Genomic DNA, 245 nt, shown 5'->3' with positions numbered 1-245 from the left:
CCCCCCTGAGCCGCATCCCAGCTCCCGCGGGGTGGTGACGGAGGGTCTGAGTCGGCGCACGCTCAGGAGGGTGGAGGTGGCTGCGCCGAGGATGGTGGTGTGAGGCTGGTGGGTGTAAAGAGGTGCCGTGGAGGGCAGAGAGGGCGAGAAGAGGGGCGTAGGCGTCCTCCCAGGAGGATCTCGGCAGCGCCGACCTCCACGCCTGGCGGTTGGGCAGCCGTGCGGGCCGCCGCCCCCGGGTCCTT

General features: G+C 72.2%; 1 protein-coding gene across 1 annotated transcript in view; it reads left to right on the top strand.

Moving 5' to 3' along the window:
• GSR (glutathione reductase) overlaps positions 1 to 245 on the top strand; it is a gene marked incomplete at both ends in the record, with an annotated part of 3,310 nt that overhangs the window by 2,163 nt on the left and 902 nt on the right. Inside the window, one exon of the mRNA XM_010136883.1 lies at positions 22 to 94. Coding sequence (XP_010135185.1) covers positions 22 to 94 — 73 coding nt within the window. The remainder of the gene's footprint in view (positions 1 to 21; positions 95 to 245) is intronic.

The sequence above is a fragment of the Buceros rhinoceros genome, unplaced genomic scaffold (assembly GCF_000710305.1).
Source record: "Buceros rhinoceros silvestris isolate BGI_N320 unplaced genomic scaffold, ASM71030v1 scaffold25485, whole genome shotgun sequence".
Lineage (NCBI taxonomy): Eukaryota > Metazoa > Chordata > Aves > Bucerotiformes > Bucerotidae > Buceros > Buceros rhinoceros.
This window is presented reverse-complemented; position numbering and strand designations above follow the sequence as displayed.